General features: G+C 38.8%; 1 protein-coding gene across 4 annotated transcripts in view; it reads left to right on the top strand.

The window, feature by feature from the left end:
• The window catches only part of MOSPD1 (motile sperm domain containing 1), a 28,003-nt gene extending 15,560 nt beyond the window's left edge, over positions 1 to 12,443 (top strand). For 2 of the 4 annotated variants that reach the window (XM_054472708.2, XM_063660321.1), the window contains 5 exons: positions 517 to 771; positions 887 to 962; positions 3,022 to 3,239; positions 8,404 to 8,565; positions 10,872 to 12,443. In XM_054472708.2, coding sequence (XP_054328683.1) covers positions 618 to 771; positions 887 to 962; positions 3,022 to 3,239; positions 8,404 to 8,565; positions 10,872 to 10,903 — 642 coding nt within the window. In that variant the 5' untranslated portion in view covers positions 517 to 617 and the 3' untranslated portion in view covers positions 10,904 to 12,443. The remainder of the gene's footprint in view (positions 1 to 516; positions 772 to 886; positions 963 to 3,021; positions 3,240 to 8,403; positions 8,566 to 10,871) is intronic. The other 2 variants (XM_054472709.2, XM_063660322.1) reach the window with 1 other exon arrangement.
• Positions 12,444 to 18,948: the final 6,505 nt, after the last annotated feature.

Below are 18,948 nucleotides of genomic sequence, written 5' to 3'. Positions count from 1 at the left end.
GTATAAACTTCTTTGCATAATTTGGTAAAAGCTATATAAGTAAGTCAAGGGAAAAAGTCAAAAGGCATGTTTAAGTGATTTGGGGACATTTTTTTGAGTCGGAGTCTCCCTCTGTAGCCCAGGCTGGAGTGCAGCAGTGTGATCTCGGGTCACTGCAACCTTTACCTCCCAGGTTCAAGCAATTCTCCTGCCTCAGCCTCCTGAGTAGCTGAGACTACAGGCATGTCACCACACCCAGCTAATTTTTGTATTTTTAATTTTGTATTTTTGTATTTTGTATTTTTAGTAGAGACAGCATTTCACCACATTAGCCAGGCTGGTCTGGAACTCCTGACCTCAAGTGATATGCCTGCCTCGACCTCCCAAAGTACTGGGATTACAGGCATGAGCTACTGCACCTGGCCGATTTAGGGGCCTATTTTAATGCATGCTAAATATACTTTTTGTGTAGGGGCTATAGATTAATGAAAATTGGGATCATTCACTTTTCTTCTCGCTTTCTCCTTCTATTTCTAGATTGCCAAAATGCTTTGGAGTTTTTAACTGAATCTAAGAAAAGTCCAAAATAGATTTGAGACTGTAAAAACAGAAACTGCAGCAAGGGGGATTCAGTGCCAATGCATCAACAAAAAAGACAACCAGAGTTAGTGGAAGGAAATCTTCCTGTTTTCGTGTTCCCCACGGAGCTCATATTTTATGCAGATGATCAGTCAACACATAAGCAAGTGTTGACACTGTACAATCCCTATGAGTTTGCCTTAAAGTTCAAAGGTGAGTCTCCTAGCTCTATTTTCTGGGTTTTTAACTGGTCCCTACTAATTTTTTACTTGTAGAAACTAATAAAAAAAAAAAAAACACTAATGGCCATTGTGACTTTTTCTTTCAGTTTTGTGTACTACTCCAAATAAGTATGTTGTCGTTGATGCTGCAGGTGCAGTAAAGCCTCAGTGTTGTGTGGATATGTAAGTCAAGATCAATTCCTGGTAACACGTTTTAAGTGTGTTAATATTTATGTTTTTAACTTGAAAAAAAAAAGATATTTTCTTGAAGCTGTTCTCACATAGGCATTTATTATATTTTGAATTTTTGCCGAAAGTTTGTCTATCGAAGTTGTTTCTAAGAGATTCGGTCAAATACTTAATAATATTTCATTACGTTGGAGCTCATGTATATGTTAGTATCTCCATGAACATTTTCTCATTGTTGTGGTTTTAGTCATACCAGGGATGCTTATAAAGGTAAAGTTCTGACTTATTCCTTTAAATTTCTCCAGCTATAATAGGGGATTTAGCTTTCTTTGGAACATACTGCTATTATGGTGACATTTGGAAAACTGTAATACTACAGTCTAAGAACAATGGTAATATAAGTTCATCTGAAGTGATTCAACTAAAAGCCTGGAAGTTAATCTATATAAACAGGAAGCAGTTGTGTAACCACTCATCTGTAATATATTATTTGAGCTCTTCCAGATAATTTCATCTTAGAGTATCAGTTAAATGATTGTTCAAGCTGTTCATATTTAATTTTTATTTTGGAACTAGTGGTGACCAGATGGATCCATTGACCAGCCCTTAATTTAAGCTACCAAGTACACTGTATTTGTTTAAATCTTCTGTGAGAATGAGAAGCAGAATTCTTTTCTTTTGAATACTTTTTCACAAGCTCAAAGCCATAAAATGATGTATTTTTGAGAACGTTTTTACACATTTTTAAAAATTTTCATTCAGTACACAATGAGCAAGAGCTATTACAAAGAAATGTAGTCTCTTGCCAAATAAATGTGTTACTTTGACCTAATTGTTTTGTGTTCCCTAGTAAGAACAAAATAAAATAAATGGAATTGCAGAAAACTCATAAGAATTACAGTGCTTGGCTGGGTGCAATGGCTCACGCCTGTAATCCCAGCACTTTGGGAGGCTGAGGTGGGAGGATCACCTGAAGTCAGGAGTTCAAGACCAGCCTGGCCAACATGGTGAAACCCCATCTCTACTAAAAATACAAAAAAAAAAAAAAATAGCTGGGCATGGTGACAGGTGCCTGTAATCCCAGCTACTTGGGAGGCTGAGGCAGGAGAATTGCTTGAACCCAGAAGGCAGAGGTTGCAGTGAGCCGAGACCACACCATTGCGTTCCAGCCTGGGCAACAAAAGTGAAACTCCGTCTCAAAAAGTAAAATAAAATTACAGTGCTGTATACTCTTTTCTCTTTAGAGAAGTAGAGGTGTATTATTGGCCTTCTGTTGCACTGGTAATAGTGGATTACTTACTTATTTGATTGCTTGTTTCTACCTGCATACATGGAATTCAATTTTAAGTGTAGGGTGAGGTTTGTTGCCTAAACAATAAGTAAGTAGCAATAGAAATTTATGAGATGTTTGTGGGGAATAAACAGTTGCATGTATTCCTATTTAGTAAATGTTGCTGCGCTGAGTTATCCAGAAAAAAAAAAATGTGATTGCTAAAGAGAATTTTCTTTTTCTTTCCTTTTTTTTTTTTTTTTTTTTTAAAAATAAGACAGAGTCTTGCTCTCTTGCTATGGCAGCGATCATAGCTTAGTGCAGCCTCAACCTCTTGGGCTTAAGGGATCTTCCTACCTCAGCCTCCCAAGTAGCTAGGACTACACGCACGCCACCAAGCCAGTTAATTTTTAAATTTTTTTTGTAGAGACAGGGTCTCTGTTGCATAGGCTGGTCTCAAACTCCAGGCCTCAACCTCCCAAAGTGCTGGGATTACAGGTGTGAGCCACTGTGCCTGACCAAAAAGGAATTTTCTTTACCTGTTATTTTTTTGCTTAAGACTTTTATTCTATGTTTTAGATTATGTGCTTTCATCCAGTGTTTCCGAATTACTCATTTCTTTTGGGTTATACTGTGATTTTTTAACATCTTAGCAAATTTCTGGTTTTGAGTATTTGGTTGTAGTCAGTTAATATTGTTTAAGTGTATTAAAATATCTCACTGCATTCTGTTTGGCCGGCCCCCAGAAATCTAAACAGCATTTGTTATGTTTGCTGTTTTCAGTGTGATTCGTCATCGAGATGTTCGATCGTGTCACTATGGTGTAATAGACAAATTCCGTCTCCAAGTTTCTGAGCAAAGCCAAAGGAAGGCTTTGGGAAGAAAAGAGGTTGTTGCTACTCTTCTCCCATCAGCAAAAGAACAACAAAAGGAAGAAGAGGAAAAAAGAATAAAGGAACATTTAACTGAAAGTTTATTTTTTGAGCAGTCGTTTCAACCAGGTAGTTTTGGGTTGTTTTTAAAGCCCTTTTGAGGTCTTACACATTATTAACTTTAAAATAATCAGGCAGCTAAGAATAATTACTAGAAAAATCACCTACCGCTTCAAACATGGTCAACTACTTCAAAACTGAACCTAGAGAATCAGGCACCTGAAGTAGAATAAGAAGCCCGGAGGTGGACTTCGAGAGCAGGGAATACCCCTCACTGGACCAGGCTGTAAGGAGAGGGTAGATGTTGCTGTAGCCTTTTAAATGTATCTGTATTTAAACATAAACATAAATATATCTAAGACTGCAGGCACCATACTTTATGAAGCTAGTACAATTTGGCAGTTCTATACTTTTGTTTCCATGACTTTCCTATATCCTTTCTCATTTAATTAGTTCCAAGGAAGAGAGAGATTGTGTTTGGCAATAGGCCAAGCTTAGTGCACTGTTCATATTATTTTGGAAAAAAAAAATCTCATTAAAGTTGAAGTTAATTAAACTAAGTAGATTATAATATCCCCTGTGGGCTATTAATTGAATCCCTCTCCAGCCCTCATTTCCTTCCAGCTTAGATATTCAGAAGTGTTATGATATATTCTTTCAACATTGACACTACCCTCATATTCAACTCTTTGGACGTCATTATCCCGTCTTCTTAACTTCTCATTATCTCCTCCTAAACCTGTTGTAATAGGAGGAAGATAAAATTTTCCGTAGAAAACCAGGGAAACTGGAAACTTTTTGATGGTGATACTGGTACATGAATATGATAGCAGCTGTCCTTGAAATTGCAACATTTTATGAAGGATTAAAAAAATCTACTTGCTGTTACATTCATTCTTATCAGTTTGTTCATTTTAGGATGTTTATTTCAATAACAGGGAGTAGTGCCTCTTTGATTTACTGTAGCCAAGAGTTTCTTCCTAGTCCATTAGGGACCATCTAGATTTTCTGGTAATACCAGGACTAGTGACTAGGTAGTAGCTATTAGGTTGGTGCAAAAGCAATTGCGATTTTTGCCATTACTTTTAATTGCAAAATCCGCAATTACTTTTGCACCAACCTATAGTGGATTGTTTTATTCTCAGCAACTATTATCAACTGACAGGACCAGCTTTTCATCTTTTGAAGCTGAAAGAGAACCTTTGTCCAGTGTCACTTTGTCAGATCAATATTGTAAAGTTAACGTGGTTATGAAATGCAAGATTCCCTTTTTAAAATGCTTCCTCTAGTACAAGGAAGGCCATTTAATTTGTATTTGTTTTTTGAAGTTACACTTGTAATTTAAAATGGTCTTTGAAGTTCAGTTTTGTATTTAACAGATTGGTTTAATAACCAAGAATAATAAGGAGTAAGATTTAGGGGTATATGTGTATGTAAATATATGTAAGAAGAACTTTATTCCTTTTACTTTTAAATTTATTAAAATTCAGGTGAAGATCATGCTAAAAGGCTAAATAATTAAAGTATGTATTGTCTTATTTTGTTTTATTTTTTATTTTTTGAGAAAGGGTTTCTCTCTATCGCCCAGGCTAGAGTGCAGTGGTGCCATCATAGTTCTCTGCAGCCTCCAACTCCTGGATTCAAGTAATCCTCCTGCCTCAGCCTCCCGAGTAGCTGGGACTACAGGTGCTTGTCACCACACCCAGGGTCTCGCTATGTTGCCCAGGCTCGTCTTACCTAGCCTCAAGCAATCCTCCTGCCTTAGCCTCCTAAAGTACTGGGATTACAGGCCTGAGCTCCCGCACCCGGCCTCATTTTAGTTTTCTAACAAACCTTGGTATCTAAAGTATGTTAGAGAATTTTTCTAATTGTAAAATTGGAGTAGGCAGATGAATGAGGATAGATGATGCTAGCATAACACATGGTTATCTCTGTTTTGGGGGAAAAAAAGATCTAATCCATTCCTGTAAGGAAGCTCAATGAAGGCAGGCACTTTTCCTAGTAATATTATATCCTCAGCACCTAGCACAGGGCCTGGCACAGAGAAGTTACATAATGAACTTGTAAATGGGCTGAGCTAGGAAGGCTGGACTTCAGGTCTGGTAAGGGTCTGTGGGAATGGTTTTGTTTTGTTTCGGCTTACAAGGTTTTCATGGCTATGACAGCTGTTCAGAGGAAAGGTGATACCACAGCAGAGCCCCATTCACAGTCCTGGCCAACATGTCCCGTTTATGGGTAGTTACCCCAATGTGCCTAATTACCTGGAAGTAAGTTGAGTAAAGTTTTCTTCTTTAATAGAGTATCATGATGACTGATTTAGTCTCCTGTCTATTAAATTTACAGGAATTTATGTGTAGTTTTTAAGTTTTTCTGAACTAAAATGTTGAAAATTAATTGAGATTGTTTTGGGGAGGCTTTGAAATGTCATTACTTTTACAAGTCCTTAGCTTAGAGAATATTTCAACAAATGCATATTATTAAAGTATTAGAGGTACAACAGTGTTGTGAGACTCACTTTTAGCAGGAAAATTGTTGATGGCTACCTTATGAAAAATTTGGATTTTGAAATATATTGAAAGTCAGTAAAAACGAGAAAAAAATTTAAGTTTATTGTATAAAACACATATAGCAATAACATAAGAAAATGTACCTGTAATCTCACACACTTAACAAATCTGCTTATGTAAGTGTTCCATGTTACTTTCCAGACCTTGCCTATGTGCATAAGTACATTTTGTGAGTATATTTTGTGAGTTTTTTTCATTCAACAGAAATTTAACTGTTAAGGGAAACCTACAAAGTATACTTTCATAAAATGCTAGAGCTCAGGTTATTAAAAAGCCATTTTAAAAGATACATCTGAATCTTAGTGGGTTTGTCTTAATTACATTATTAATGAACTGCTATGTCTGTGCTATAATGTTTGAGTCAGTGCCCTCTGGCTTAAGAAAATTATGGTCTTAATTATTGTTTATAATATTAAAAAATTGAAAATAACCGAAAATTCCATCAAATGGGAATTGATTAAATTATAAATACTCATAAGATAGTCTGCCAGGCAGACATTTACAAGGATCTGATAGAATGATGAATGCTTATACATTGTCATAGAAAGAGCTTCAAATATATTTCTAAGTAAGGAAAAAAAAACAGTTATATAACAGTATGTATAATATGGCCTTATTTATGTAAAAGATTCTTCTACATGTTTATATGGGCATTTGTAAAATCTAAAAGGATATACCAAGCTGTTAACAGTGTTAGCTCTAGGAGGGTGGAATTATGGAGGAACATTTACGTTTTCTATATCTTTATAACATATTTTACAACGATCCTGTAGTACTGGGGGGAAAAAAGCTTTTTCCATTTTGAAAAATTTCAACCATTTATGCAAATGTTTTTTGAATACTAATAATTCCAAATTTCTCTAAATACTAAATGTTCTCTAAATACTAAAAATTATTTGAAATTATCTTTATTGTGGGTTTGCAGTGAATGGCGTACTTGTCATAAATAACTGTTTTCTTTGAGAATTCATCCTTGCAACAGAGATAACTATAAAGGTACTCTGTTAACTGAAACAAGACTTGGGGTTTTTCTTTTAGGTATTTCTGCTATTGTTTCATTCCAAGCAATAATTACTATAAAATTTGAATTTGTTTTCACCTCTCTGGCTCTGATGAAGTTCAGTTAAATTCCACACAACAGCTAAGGTATTAATAATTTAGAAAAGTTCCATTTAATAATAGAATGAACAAATGAACAGCATTATTTCATTAATGAAACACAAAGATTGTGTTGCTGTTGGCTATTCCTTTTAATGAAAGGAAAGGTAGTGGGAAAAGCCGTATGACAGAAAATGCTGTTATTGGGTTTCTTAAAAATATGGGTATGTATACTATATACACATAGAGCCAGAACAGTAGAATAGCAGGTCTGATAACATTTTTAATCTTTTTTTTTTTTTTTTTTTTTTTTTTGAGACAGAGTCTTGCTCTGTCACCCAGGCTGAAGTGCAATGGTGCAGTCTAGGCTCACTGCAACCTCCACCTCCCGAGTTCAAGCAATTCTCCTCCCTCAGCCTCCTGAGTAGCTGGGACTACAGGTGCGTGCCACCACACCTGGCTAATTTTTGTATTTTTAGTAGAGATGGGGTTTCACCATGTTGGCCAGGCTGTTCTCAAACCCCTGACCTCATGGTCCACCCATCTTAGCCTCCCAAAGTGCTGGGATTACAGGCGTGAGCCACCGTACCCAGCCTTTTAAAAAAATCTTTTAGAATTTTATTTTAGGAACATTTAACATGAGATCTACTCTCTTAATGAATGTTTGTGTACAATAAAATATTGGTTAAATGTAGGAACAATTGTCGAGTAGATTTCTAGGACTCACTCAGTTTACATAATTGAGACCTATGCTCATTGATTAGCAATTTGCATTATCCTCCTCCTCCAGCCCCTGGCAACCACCCATTTTGCTCTCTGCTTCTATGAGTTTGACTATTTTAGATTTCCTGTGTAAGTGGAATCATGCAGTATTTGTCCTTCTGTGACTGGCTTATTTCACTTAGTGTATTTGCCAGATACTGTTTCTGCTGTTTTCTTCTTTGCTATAAATGGGTTAGAGCAGAGGGAAACACTTTTGGTTCCTTGACATTTTCAAAATTGATAGCGGGATGTACAGTTATTAGGATCAAACCTATCTGGGGAGCGCCTTAAAATATTCCCAAAAGGTAGTGGAGGTCTAGTGTGGCAGGCTCAAATTGAATATACACAGGCAAGCCACTGGGGTACTGGAAGAAAGTATCAGAACTTCAATTTATATTTATTTTTAGCACATTCTTCCAAAAATCTACTTGTATGTTTTATATTAAGCATAACAGTACAGAACTTGTGCATACAATTTTAAAATGTGCATATATTGATGATACATGCTTGAATACTTTCTGCTGACTAGGGTGGGATGGTCGGGGGAGTTGGTGACCACCTTTCAGTAAGAACTCACTACCTCACAATGCCACGTCGGCATTCCATCCTGCAATTATTCAGACCAGTTAAGACATGGGCTTCCACATCAGCCCAGCAGTTAACTCTCAGACGGATAAAAATGATGGGGAAACAATCGGAGAAGTTAGACAAAATCAGAATCCTGGTCTGTGGCGGCCAGTGTATGTGAAGGAACTTTTGTCTTAAAGTTTTTAGAAGGAAGCTTAGGGATTTTTGTCTTTTTACAGAAAACAGAGCTGTATCCTCAGGACCTAGTTTACTAACTGTCTTCCTGGGAGTGGTGTGCATTGCAGCCCTGATGCTGCCTACACTGGGGGATGTGGAATCGCTGGTGCCTCTCTACCTCCACTTAAGTGTGAATCAAAAATTAGTGGCTGCTTATATCTTAGGTAAGGGTTTTAAAGATGCATTTGGGACATATGTGTAGGGCTTTATGTGTGTGGTAGGGTGGTGGTGGTTTGATTTTTTTTTTTTCCCCCAAAGAACAGGTAAAGAAATGCTTCAAGAGCATATTGAGGTCAGGTGACTTTGAAGACTTTTTTAACTCACACTTAGTTCTTTTTAGCTTATTTGTCTAGTACCTGATACTGTATTCAATTATTTTCCTTTTGCTGACTTAACAATGGCATAAAACATGTATAAAATGTAAAACGCATGCATTCCATGATACAGCATTTCTACTTTTAGGAATTGCTCCTAGGGAAACAGACAAAGTACATACAGTGATAAAGATGAACAATGCAGCCTTGTTTAATATTGTGAACGTTTCTCTTTTATTATTATTTTTTCTTTACTTTTGAAGGCACCATGTTCAGAACCTTTCTCTTTAAACCAATTCCCTTATTTCCTGTTGATTCACTATTTCAGTCATCCTGGCTTGAAATCTTAGAGTTAATTGTTTCAATTGAACAAATATTTATTCCGTACCTTCCATGTGTCGAGGATTAGTATTCTGGTGATTAATGACTTTCCTCATGTTCTCGTCTCACCTTTGCTTAGATGCCAACTCTTTTCAGTATTCCCTGGCATATGTGCTTTCTCTTATTTATTTATTTATTTATTTATTTATTTAGAGACGGAGTTTCGCTCTTGTTGCCCAGGCTGGAGTGCAATGTTGCAATCTCGGCTCACTGCAAGCCCCACCTCCCAGGTTCAAGCAATTCTCCTGCCTCAGCCTCCTGAGTAGCTGGGATTACAGGCATGCGCCACCACACCAGGCTAATTTTGTATTTTTAGTAGAGACGGGGTTTCTCCATGTTGGTCAGGGTGGTCTCGAACTCCTGACCTCAGGTGATCCGCCCAACTCGGCCTCCCAAAGTGCTAGGATTACAGGCGTGAGCCACGACGCCTGGCCGCTATCTCTTTTTTATTTTGAAATCATCTTCTTGATTGTCTCTCTCCCTTCTGTCTTTGTTCCTTCCCTCCCTATTTCTTTTCCCCGTTCATTCCCTCCGCCAACCATCCATCATGTTGTCAGATTAATTTCTCTTTTGCTCTCACGACCACCCCCTAGTCAGAAACCTTCAGTGGTTCCCCATAATCCATAGGATGAAGTATATAACCTTCAGTGCCATAGTTTGGCATTTAAGACTCTCCACAATCTGAGACCTCTCTGAGCCAATTTTGTCTAGCTGCTTCCTTCTGTAAATCACTGCATAAAGCCTTTTAGATTATTCACTCATTCTGGAAAAGCTCTTCTAGCGGCCCGGTTCTCCAGGCCCTTACTCATGCCATTCCCTCACCTGAAATGCCTGCCCATCTCCTCATTCTCTCTTTCCTGTCCATCTTTTTTTTTTTTTTTTTTTGAGATAAAGTCTCGCTCTGTCACCCAGGCTGGAGGGCAGTGGCTGGCTGGATCTCGGCTCACTGCAACCTCCGCCTCCCCAGTTCAGGGGATTCTCCTGCCTCAGCTTCCCAAGTAGCTGGGATTACAGATGCTTGCCACCACACCTGGCTAATTTTTGTATTTTTAGTAGAGACGGGGTTTTGCCATGTTGGCCAGGCTTGTCTTGAACTCCTGACCTCGTGTGATCCACCTGCCCCGGCCTCCCAAAGTGCTGGCATTACAGGCATAAGCCACCATGCCTAGCCCCTGTCCATCTTTTAAAGCAGCTTTTTATCATTAGGGGCAACTTTTCTGACTGCCCCAGTCCCATGTGATTATCCTCCTCCTCTGTACTTTTTTTTTTTTTAATCACACTTTCATCATCCTTCATTTAGGACTGAGCATATTCTTATTATTATTTTATATTTTATATATTCTCTCTTCAAAAGAGAGAAGCAAAGTAGGAATGCCATGCCTCTGTCTCTTTGTGGCGCTAGGGCCCTGGGATACAGGTAGACTCTTGATGCTTCTGTTAACAAAGTCCACTGGCTTTACCCATGCTTTAAAATGGCACATCTGCTATTATTATGTTTGATGTGACTGGATAAAGTAGGAGGTATGTTTGATTGATAGATTTGCTATGGCCAGACATTAGTGATTTAATTAAATCTCTCCAGTGACTGCCCATTGCTATAAATTGGATTTCTTCTTTATGATATCAACAAAATTCAAATTGACTTTGAGTTCTTGGTAGAGTGCCTGCCTATGTGCTATGTTTTATTTGTTCATTGAGGTCCAAACAATTGCTTATTGAATGAAAGATTCTGTTAGATGCATATCTTTAACTGTTCTCCATTTTTCTTCTTTCAGGTCTTATCACAATGGCCATACTTAGAACATGAGCAAGGATTTCAATTGACTTCTGAAGTAAATCTGTCTTGAAAATATGAATGTGGACTGCCTTTTATCTCTATTTCACTCCATTAACATGCAGCAAACTATTGAATGATTTCAAATAATTGCAAATGTATAATATATATTTTAAATTATAATTTAATTTGAAGGACTGCAGAACATTATTTTACAGACAGCAAGGATGCTTCTGAGTGACACCTAGGAAATTATTTGAAGAAATTCTTTTTATACCTATACCTGTTGTGCAAGAAACTTTAAAACATTTGTTATTTTCTCACCTTTTTTTCTAATTCACTTTGATTGCTAGGGGTCATGTATGCTTCGAAGTTACAGGACTAAAAGAGCAAACTGACCGGCCTAAAACTAAAATGACATTTATTCCCTAGCTACAAACATCAGCGTTATTATGTTAATTATACCTTGCCCTCTATCATTATAAATGGTTGCCATGGTGTTTCTAAAAATAAGTGTTTTACCATTAATGTGTAGAGGGCAAACAAAGCATAAAGTACTAAGGGATCATGCTTATCCTAGGGTCTCACAGAAGAGAGGACATATTTAATTAATCTTGTGAATTACAGAATGGGTTGTGGTCCAGACACCAAGAATCATAGGGGTTTTATAAAAAAATCTAATAGAGGTAGAGTGACCTCTCTCTCTTTGGTCTAAGAGTTCTAAAGGAAGGTAGGCATCTGTTTAATTAGTTGGTTCACCCTGGCTTTACCTCTGCTTAATGCTTTGTGTTAATAGGAAGGAAAAATCACTTTATCTTTTCTTCCAAGCCCCTCCCTGCCTGACTTACCCAGACTGGGATTACCAGATACCAGATGATTTATGTGGAGATGATTTTTCACCTTTAAACTCTAAGCCAAGTGTAAGAAACTCTGATAGCTGTGTCTATTTTATATCAGTCACTGAGACTTTTTTTTAAGTTTTTATTTATTATTAAGACAACTTTGCCAAAAAAGTCCCCTAAGCACAACTATTTACATTTCTTTATAGCCTCTTCTGATCTCTAACACATATGCAGTTTTAACTGTTATTTTCATAGTAACTGATCTTTTGTCTAAGGATTTTTACCTGAAAGCACAATGTATTGAGTCTCTTGAAAATCATCTTTCAGATCTTTTTACAGAATGAACTTATGCACTGCTACTGTAGTATTCTCAAGGAATATATGTAAACACAAATGTATGCCTGAGGTTGGTTTTTGCAGAAAACAGTCTCTGCTTCTAAAAACTTCTATGTCTACTCTTCCATAGGAAATCCTCACTGTTTAACCATGTGAGGAGCCTAAGTCATTAAACGGATCATGTCTGTACATTGTGTAATGAATGAAAAGCACATAAATGTAATCTACTTTGAACTTTGTAAAAATTATGTGTGGAGGCTATTCTTGTTTCTCCATCTCAAGTCCTGTGTGTGCACGTGTGTGCAAGTGCACATACGTGTGTGTGTAATAACACATTGTAAAGAACAGAAATTACTTTAAAAAATAAACAAATGGAGACCTGAGCTTCACATTGATTTAAACATTTTATTTGACTTATTTTTGAGGAACTTAAGGTTTTAGCTCTCCTATTTCCTAAAGTTGTCTCGTATTTCTGTGACTGACATAGGAAAAATAGAAACAGTGAAATATATCAGCTTTATTTACCAAGGGATTTAATTCACTTTGTAATTTAACTTCTTGAATAGGTAACAATCATATGCTTCAAAAGTAAAAAACTGTAGATATACAGTGAGAAATCACTCCTCACCTTCCCGGTGTACCCAGCCCCTTACAAGTGACCACTTTTATTAGTTTAAATATACGTGTGTGTGTGTGTGTGTGTTTGAGACAGGATCTCTGTGTGTGTGTGTGTGTGTGTGTGTGTGTGTGTGTGTGTTTGAAACAGGATCTCTCTCTGTCACCCAGGCTGGAGTTCAGTGGCGCAATCTCGGCTCACTGCAGCCTCAGCCTCCTGAGTAGCTGGGATTACAGATTTGCACCACCACGCCTGGCTAATTTTTGTATTTTTAGTAGAGACAGGGTTTTGCCATGTTGGCCAGGCTACTTCTGTTTCTTTATGCAAAACATATACAAGTTGAGTATCCCTTATCCAAAATGTATCCCTCATCCAAAATGCTTAAGATCAGAAGTGTTTAGGATTCGGGAATTTTTTCAGATTTGGGGATACTTGCATATACATAATGAGATAGCTTGGGGATAGGACCCCATCTCTAAACATGAAATTTGTTTCATACATACCTTATACACATAGCAGGTAATTTTATTTTTCCCTTGGGGACATTGAATAAACTGTTGTGCACCTGCCTTTTGACTGTGACCCATCACATGAGGTCAGGTGTGGAATTTTCCACTTGGGGCATCATGTCAGCATTCCAGAAGTTTCAGTTTGGAGCATTTCAGACTTTGGAGTTTTGGATTAGGGGTGCTCAACCTGTATGTTCTTATTTCTTTTCTATAGAAACAATAATAGTTTCATGAGTAGTCACAGACCTGGGGCTTGAGCTGGCTCTGGAAGGGTGAGTTTAATTCACATACAGAGAGGAATTGGATTCACAAGAAGAGGCAAGGATGTGCCACGAGGTGAGATTTGTTTTGAAATAATGTCTAGGGAGATGAGGCTGTTGTGTGTTCCATTATTTCCTGTCTGCTGTGAAGAAAACTTTACTGCCATGACTCATGGGGATGAACACAGGCTCATGAGGAAAGAACTAAGCTAGCCAAGGGGCCACAGGTATCACAAAATTTAGTCAGAGAAGAGGTAAAGAAGTAATTCGTGAAAACAAATATGATTCATCCTGAAGGCAGCTAGCAAACAGGAAACACAGCAAGAGACATGGCAATAGTTGCAATTATCTGTCACTGCGGGTGTTTCTGCCACCTCGAAATCGTTAGGCCAGCACAGTTCTGCCACCCGACTTCATTTCAAAAGGAGTTGTACAAAGTTGGCATGTGAAGTTTTAAGTTTCTGGAAGATTCTGGAAACGAGTGTCTCCCAGATATTTTCATTCACTGAACGAGTAAGTTGAAGGACTATAGCAGCTGCAGAGGTGATATCTACAGGGTTTCCACACACACGGAAATAGACGCTAAGGTTTCAAAACTTGACTATTATGAAAGAGATTGAAGATTTCAAGTGGTACCTAAAACCCTGCCATTTAGAGAAAGCATGCCTAAAAGGAACAATTTAGACCTAAAGGAAGTTAGGGGGTGGGAGGAACTGGGACCACAAAGCTATCTTAGAAGATTCAAATGGAGGGGCCCAGCCAGCCTAGCTGCATTATCCTAGAAGCAGAATGTCAAGTTAGTGATTATTTCATTAGGAAAGTATTTGCTACACCTATAATCTGGAAGTGATAAACAACATACCAGAGCAGAACATTAGTCTCCGGGATTAAATACCAAACAGAATAACAAAGAGTTGACCCAGCTAAGAGAGGCCTGTCCAGTTACCACATCAAAGACCCTTTAAGTAAGCCATGGGCAGAAAAAGGAGGAATAAATTGACACTGGTTTGGAGAGGCTTTATATGACCGAGAGAACAAAAATGCAAGCTGGCTGTTTATTTTGTTCATTTAGGTTTTCTGTGATTTGCCCATCACTTAGTTAATCAAAAGATAGTCAACAAATTAAAGTGACACCTGCCATGGGCTATGTTAGCTTCAGCGCCTAATAGAAACTGGGTCCAGTTCAAAGAAGATGATGGTGAGGAACGTCCAGCTCACTAAATACGTTTGCCAATTAGCTGGGTGATTGCTTTGTGAATCACTGACTTAACAAACACATAAGCTAGACGGTTCAGAATGTGATCCAGGTAGGTGGGGGAAAGGCTTGATTTGATAAAGTGAAAAGAATAAATGAAATGATTTCATAAGAATGCAGACAGATTTTTTAGTCCACCAGGGTAGAGAGAAACAATGCGAAATCTGTCTTGACAAAACGAAGTGTGAGGTGTGATTATGTTAAGAGAACTGCCAACCTCTGGGATAGAAAGCAGAATGCAAATGTGGCACAGGCACGCGCACATACACACAGATGAAATCCCACAGTAAATTACTTTTGCACAATCATAAGTCACAGGAGGCACGGTTAGAAATGGATTTGGTTTCTTTCTTTCTTTCTTTTCTCTCTTTCTTTCTCTTTCTTTCTTTCCTTCTCTCTCTCTCCTTCTTTCTTTTTTTTTTGTCTGAGACAGAGCCTTGCTCTGTCACCTAGGCTGCAGTGCAGTATTGTGATCATGGCTCACTTCAGCCTCAACCTCCCAGGCTCAAGTGATCCTCCCACCTTAGCCTCCCAAGTAGCTGGGATTACAGGCACACACCACCATGCCTGGCTAATTTTTTTTTATTATTTTTTGTAGAGATGGGGGTCTCACTTTGTCAGGCTGGTCTCGAATTCCTGGGTTCAAGCAATCCTCCCACCTCGGCCTCCCAAAGTGCTGGGATTACAGGTGTCAGCCATCATACTCGGCCAGGAATACAATCTATTAAACAAAAGCACCCTCTCTCCTAATAAACATGTTTTTGCAGCTAATCACTGTACTAGATAACCTGTATCTTCTGCTGTTCTCAGGCTGCTAGGGAGCAGATGTTTTTTGTTTCTTTTAATCGACTTTATTTTTGAGAGCAGTTTTGGGTTCACAGCAAAATTGTTCAGAAAGTACAGAGTTCACATATACTCCATCCTCCCTCCCCCACATGCACAGCCTCTCCCACTAGCAACATTCCTTACCAGACTGGTACATTTGTTACAATCAATGAACCTACATTGACACATCATGATCTCTCAAAGCCCATAGTTTACATTAGGGTAATTACACTGTTGGTGTAATATATTCTATGGGTTTGGACAAATGTTTAATGACATGCACCCACCAGTATAGCATCATACGTAGTAGTTTCACAGCCCTAAAAACCCTCTGTTGGGGTTTTCTTTCTTACCTTAAAATATTTCTTATGGAAAATTTGGAATATTTACAAAAGTCAAGAGAATAGTATAAATGAACTCTGCCTGTGTACCTATCACCTGCCTTCAGAAACTACCAACCATGGCCAATCGTGATGAGATGGATTTTGGTGTTTTTTGTTTGTTTGTTTGTTTGTTTTGTTTTTTTGAGACAGAGCCTCACTCTGTTGCCCAGGCTGAAGTGCAGTGGCACAATCTCGGCTCACTGCAACCTCCACCTCCTGGGTTCAAGCGATTCTCCTGTCTCAGCCTCCCGAATAGCTGGGATTACAGGCTCGTGCCACCATGCCCTGCTAATTTTTGCATTTTTAGTAGAGATGGGGTTTCACCATATTGGCCAGGCTGGTCTCAAACTCCTGACCTCAAGTGATCCACTCGCCTCCGCCTCCCAAAGTGCTGGGATTACAGGCGTGAGCCACCTGTGGGGCCAAGATGGATTTTGTAAAGGATATGGGTACATAGCTATTGGCAGACTGATACTACTTTTGTGGAAAAGGGACTTCTCACCCACTTTAAAATGAGTGATTGAATTATTCCAGGGTAAACAGGCATTAGTATTGAGCATTAACTGTGTTAGGCACTTTGCAAATGATATCTAGACCCTTGCTATTCCATGTGTGGTCCGTGGCCCAGCAGCATGGGCTTACCTGGGAGCTTACTGGCCATGGAGAGCCTCAGGCTCCACCCACGACTGACTGAACCAGGGTGTGCAGTTTAACAAGATTCCCCAGGTGCTCTGTGTATTGAAAGTTAGGAAGTACTGAGTGCCTGGCACAGAGTAGGCTCTAAACAACCTCCTAACAATCTTGCAACAAGACCACAAGGCAGATATCATCATGTCAGATTTACAAAATGAGATAACTACAGTGCAGATATGTTATTTGGCTTTTCCAAGATCCCACAGCTAATAAACTTAGGTCAGTCTGGCTTCAGAGTCTATGATTTATAGCATGCTTCCTCTCAGACAGTTCACGTTTTTTTTTTTGCTTTTTTTTTTTTTTTTTTTTTGAGGCAGAGTTTCGCTCTTGTTGCCCAGGCTGGAGTGTAATGGCACGATCTCAGCTCACCACAACCTCCATCTCCCGGGTTCAAGCGATTCTCCTGCCTCAGCCTCCCGAGTACCTGGGATTACAGGCACCCGTCACCACGCCCAGCTAATTTTTGTATTTTTAGTAGAGACAGGGTTTCACCATGTTGGCCAGGCTGGTCTCAAACTCCTGACTTTGTGATCTGCCCGCCTCGGCCTCCCAAAGTGCTGGGATTACAGGCGTGAGCCACTGTGCCTGGCCGAGAGTTCGCTTTTTTAAAGGGAGTTTACTGGCCGGTCGCTGTGGCTCACACCTGTAATCCATCCCAGCACTTTGGGAGGCTGAGGCGGCTGGATCACCTGAGGTCAGGAGTTCAAGAACAGCCTGATCAACATGGTGAAACCCTGTCTGTACTAAAAATACAAAAATTAGCCGGGCATGGTGGCGCATGCCTGTAATCCCAGCTACTAGGGAGGCTGAGGCAGGAGAATCGCTTGAACTCAGGAGGAGGAGGATACGGTGAGCTGAGATTGCACCACTGCATTCCAGACTGGGCAACAAGAGCAAAACTCTGTCACAAAAATAAATAAATAAATAAAATAAAGGAGCTTACTTTTAGGGCAACTCAGTGAAAAAAAGAAACCAGGATGGTATGTGTATACATAACACCAAAACAACCAGTCATCTCAGCAACAACAGTAGAAAACCAAACTGCTACCATGCAAGCTGCTTGCATGCTACTTGCTCCACTAGAAGGCTTTTCACGTTTCAGCCAGTTATTATGGTGTCATGTTGGACAGCTAAATATTTCAGAGCAATCAGAAAAAGAACCTAGAGCAATTATCAAAGTTATTCTCTCTTGTCAGTGACTGTTAACCCAAATAGGAACCAAATTGCAAACCACATGCTCTTCCAGAACAAAGAGAAGATTTGCTATAGTCCCACATAACTGGTAAAGGCATTTTAAAAAATCAGTCAGATCAGTCTGACTTCATGTAGGCAGAAAGGGCAGGTAGTTGATTGCTGTTTCTCTTTCTAACCCACTGAGTGACCTTAGCCTGTAGCTCTGCATGAGTGTTGAATTGCTTACACCAAGAAGAGAAACTTAAATGCTTGAGCACTGCAGGGCAATACAATAGGCGCTTTTGTTTCTGGGTAGCTTTTTGAAAGGAATATTACTGGAAAAGGTAGAAAAAGCATAATTCTTGGAGCACAACCCCCAGTTTAGGAGGAACTCATTAGATCTCAGGAACTTCTCCCTTCTAATCCTGGGAGGAGATTAGGACATTTCCTTCTCTTTTGCTGCCCTAATGATTCTGGGGACTTGCATTAATGGATCAGCATGGCTACTTGGTTTTGCGATGAGCTGATTTGATGATTAATTAGCCTCTAGCAGGAATCTGATGAAGTTCTTAGCTCAAAGCTCCAGGGATGCAGTTCAGGGCAATCTGCTCTCATAATCAAAAAGACCAGGTGAAGAGGCTCACAAACTTGCCCGATGATAGGTCGCCATGGGGTTATGATTGACTTTCTACTTTATAACCAAATGACCTGGACATAATGTGCTGTTGTGAAACAGTAATATACTATGGAAAAGTAGTAAACCTACTGGCTCAACAAAACTAATCGTCTTTATACATGAGATCAAATTCTTAGTGTATCTCCCTGCCATGTAAATAACCATTTGGGTCATTTTATCCCACATTCTAATGAATTTAATATTTCGTGGCCAACCTTGCCCTCATACTACAAAATGGAATGAACAATATTAATAGAGCAAAAACATAAGCAAAAACAAAACCAAAAAACATATAGGGTAAATAGATAAGACCTTAAGAGTTATTCTAAGAATTTTTTCTAAACACTGAAGAACATTTTAAAATAGGGTACTATTAATACCGTATTTTGATAATGTATTAATCACTGTATTTCCCCTCCAAAGCTTCACGAGACTTTTCTAAGCCATAATTTTATTTCAATGATCACCATTGTAAGACTGGAAGGGCAGTTATTATTTATCTCTCTTTTA

This window comes from Pongo pygmaeus, chromosome X (assembly GCF_028885625.2).
Source record: "Pongo pygmaeus isolate AG05252 chromosome X, NHGRI_mPonPyg2-v2.0_pri, whole genome shotgun sequence".
In the NCBI taxonomy this organism is placed as follows: domain Eukaryota; kingdom Metazoa; phylum Chordata; class Mammalia; order Primates; family Hominidae; genus Pongo; species Pongo pygmaeus.
Note: the sequence above shows the minus strand (reverse complement) of the source record. Positions and strands in the feature narration are given on the sequence as shown.